The following is a 2,630-nucleotide window of genomic DNA, read 5'->3' on the forward strand; positions in this document are numbered from 1 at the left end:
ATTCTTTTTTTGTGTTGAGAAACAGGCCAGAAAAAGAAAATTGAGACATATTAGAATTAAAGTATTAATTATATTATATAAATATTACCAAAAAATTTGATTATATAAATTGACGTGTTAATTTAAAAAAATAAAAAAACAATTAAAAAATTTATTTATTAAATTGTTTGTTTTTTGAACCCTATTAACCTGTTGATTTGATACTAATAGTAATTGGTAAAAAAAAGAGAGTACTACGTTACTAAATTTCACAAGCATTTAATAATTTTTTTTTTGTTTTTAATCTTTTAATGTTTTCCAATAAAATAATACTCCCTTTTGGAAAAAAAAAAAAAAAAAAAAAAAAAAAAAAAAAAAACTCTCTTTTGGTTGCTCACTTAAGTCATTTTAGTAAACTAAGTTAATATTAGGACTAAAAAGGCTTCATAGTCTTTTGGTAAACAAGGCCGGCTTCATAGTATTATCTTTATAAAATATAAGTACAGAAAGACGTCTCCTTTAGAAGGTGTTTTTCTTTTCTAGAATCAGCCAAACACTTGCATTCCATATTCATCGGAGATGCAATTCCTTTCTACTCAGAAGCCAGAGACGCACCATGAGGACTACCACCTACTTCCTGATTCAGAATCTGCTTTGCCTGTAGAAACTGATCTGAAGAATGGGAGAAGAAGGAAAGGAGCATCACATGTGGTGGCCACTGAAGCTGAATCCCAAAAACACAAGCTCCTAGAAGGTGCTCCAGTTCAGAGAAAGGCTTATCTCAACAAATATGCACTTGGTGGTGCTATTTTGGCTTCTACAAACTCTATTTTATTGGGCTATGGTAAGATTGATTTATACTTTATATATAAAAATCATTTCTAGCTTTCCATATTTACCATAATTTTTCTGCAATTAATTCCATTATGTCCACAAAAACAAGCCAAGAAAGAATCTAATCTGAAAAGTTTATCAAGTTAAAGGCCTCTCTTTGGAAGATTTTGTTTTGTAACTTACGGGGTTTATCTTATCTTCCATGTGCAGACATTGGGGTAATGAGTGGTGCAGTGCTTTACATCAGGGAGAACCTCGATATTTCATCAACACAAATAGAGATCTTGGTGGGTTCTCTAAATGTGTGTTCTTTAATAGGATCACTAGCCTCAGGTAAGACTTCTGATTGGATTGGGAGGCGTTACACCATTATCCTAGCAGCAGCAACATTTCTAATAGGTGCGCTTCTTATGGGTCTCGCCCCATCGTTCCTGTTTCTTATGCTTGGAAGGGTTGTTGCTGGCATTGGTGTTGGCTACTCTCTTATGATTGCCCCAGTTTATGTAGCTGAGCTATCCCCAGCTCTAACACGAGGGTTTCTCACTTCCCTCCCTGAAGTCTTCATCAATGTTGGAATTCTGCTTGGTTACATTGCCAACTATACTTTATCAGGTCTCCCAGAGCACATAAATTGGAGACTAATGCTTGGACTTGCAGCGCTGCCCGCTATTGCTGTGGCACTAGGTGTATTGGCAATGCCAGAGTCACCAAGGTGGTTGGTTGTGAAAGGCAGGTTAAGTGAAGCAAGGCAAGTTTTGATCAAGACCTCAGAAACTAAAGAAGAAGCTGAACTGAGACTTGCAGAAATAGTGAAAGCTGCTTCCGTTTTTAGTACAAGCCCAGCTGATAGTTCCTCTTTGGGCCAAGCTGCTTCTTCAAGTAACTGGCGTGGACAAGGTGTTTGGAAAGAGTTATTGTTAAGACCATCTAGGCCCGTCCGCAGGATTCTCATATCTGCAATTGGGGTTAACTTTTTTATGCAAGCCTCTGGCAATGATGCAGTTGTGTATTACAGTCCAGAAGTGTTTAGGGGCGCTGGGATTCACAATAAGAAACAACTTGTAGGTGTTACAGTCATCATGGGTATTGCCAAGACTTTTTTTGTTTTGGTATCAGCCCTCTTCTTGGACAGGTTTGGTAGAAGGCCCCTATTGTTGTTAGGCTCAGCTGGCATGGCTATCTCACTAGCTGGGCTAGGCCTGGGCTCTAAGTATTTGGAGTATTCTAATGGCTCACCCGGCTGGGCGATTGCTTTGTGTGTGGTGGCTGTGTGCGCTGCTGTTTCCTTCTTCTCTATTGGGCTAGGGCCCATAACGTGGGTTTACTCATCAGAGATTTTCCCATTGAGGTTGAGGGCCCAAGGTTCAAGCTTGGCTATATCAGTGAACAGGTTGGTGAGTGGGTTGGTGGCCATGACATTTCTAAGCATTTCTAGGGAGATATCATTTGGGGGAATGTTTTTTGCTCTTGCGGGAATAATGGTTGTGGGTACTATTTTCTTTTACTACTACTTGCCAGAAACGAAAGGAAAGAGCTTGGAAGAGATTGAGGCTCTCTTTGAGGATGAAGTTGTTGAGAACCCTAAAGTCCTTGTTTCTTAGTACAAAAATTGACCATATTACATACCCAAGTTATGCCTACTTGCCTTTATTTTTTTTTCATGTAAAAATTAAAAGTGGACAACAAATTCTTCTTGAGGGTGTTGTGGGCTTGTGGCATGCCATGCCATCTTTGGTATTTGGGAAATTTTTTTAGCAAATATGTAGAAAAGGAAGGGGCTTGATTTAGTGGAATTTATTAGTGGAATTCGAATAGGA

General features: G+C 38.4%; 1 protein-coding gene across 1 annotated transcript; it reads left to right on the plus strand.

Annotated features, from left to right (window-relative positions):
• Window positions 1–409: 409 nt before the first annotated feature.
• LOC126715233 (probable polyol transporter 6) lies at window positions 410–2,630 on the plus strand. Its single transcript, XM_050415742.1, has 2 exons — window positions 410–823; window positions 1,024–2,630. Exons 1-2 carry the CDS (start codon window positions 559–561, stop codon window positions 2,412–2,414), a joined length of 1,656 nt encoding a protein of 551 aa, XP_050271699.1. The 5' UTR covers window positions 410–558; the 3' UTR covers window positions 2,415–2,630.

This window comes from Quercus robur, chromosome 2, assembly GCF_932294415.1.
Source record: "Quercus robur chromosome 2, dhQueRobu3.1, whole genome shotgun sequence".
NCBI classification, from domain to species: Eukaryota; Viridiplantae; Streptophyta; class Magnoliopsida; order Fagales; family Fagaceae; genus Quercus; species Quercus robur.

Excerpts from the sequence above, each read along its gene's own strand:
- LOC126715233 (XM_050415742.1), top strand. The coding sequence starts at position 559 with ATGCAATTCCTTTCTACTCAGAAGCCAGAGACGCACCATGAGGACTAC. Across the intron at positions 824-1,023 it reads CTCTATTTTATTGGGCTATG|ACATTGGGGTAATGAGTGGT; the intron begins GTAAGATTGATT and ends TTCCATGTGCAG.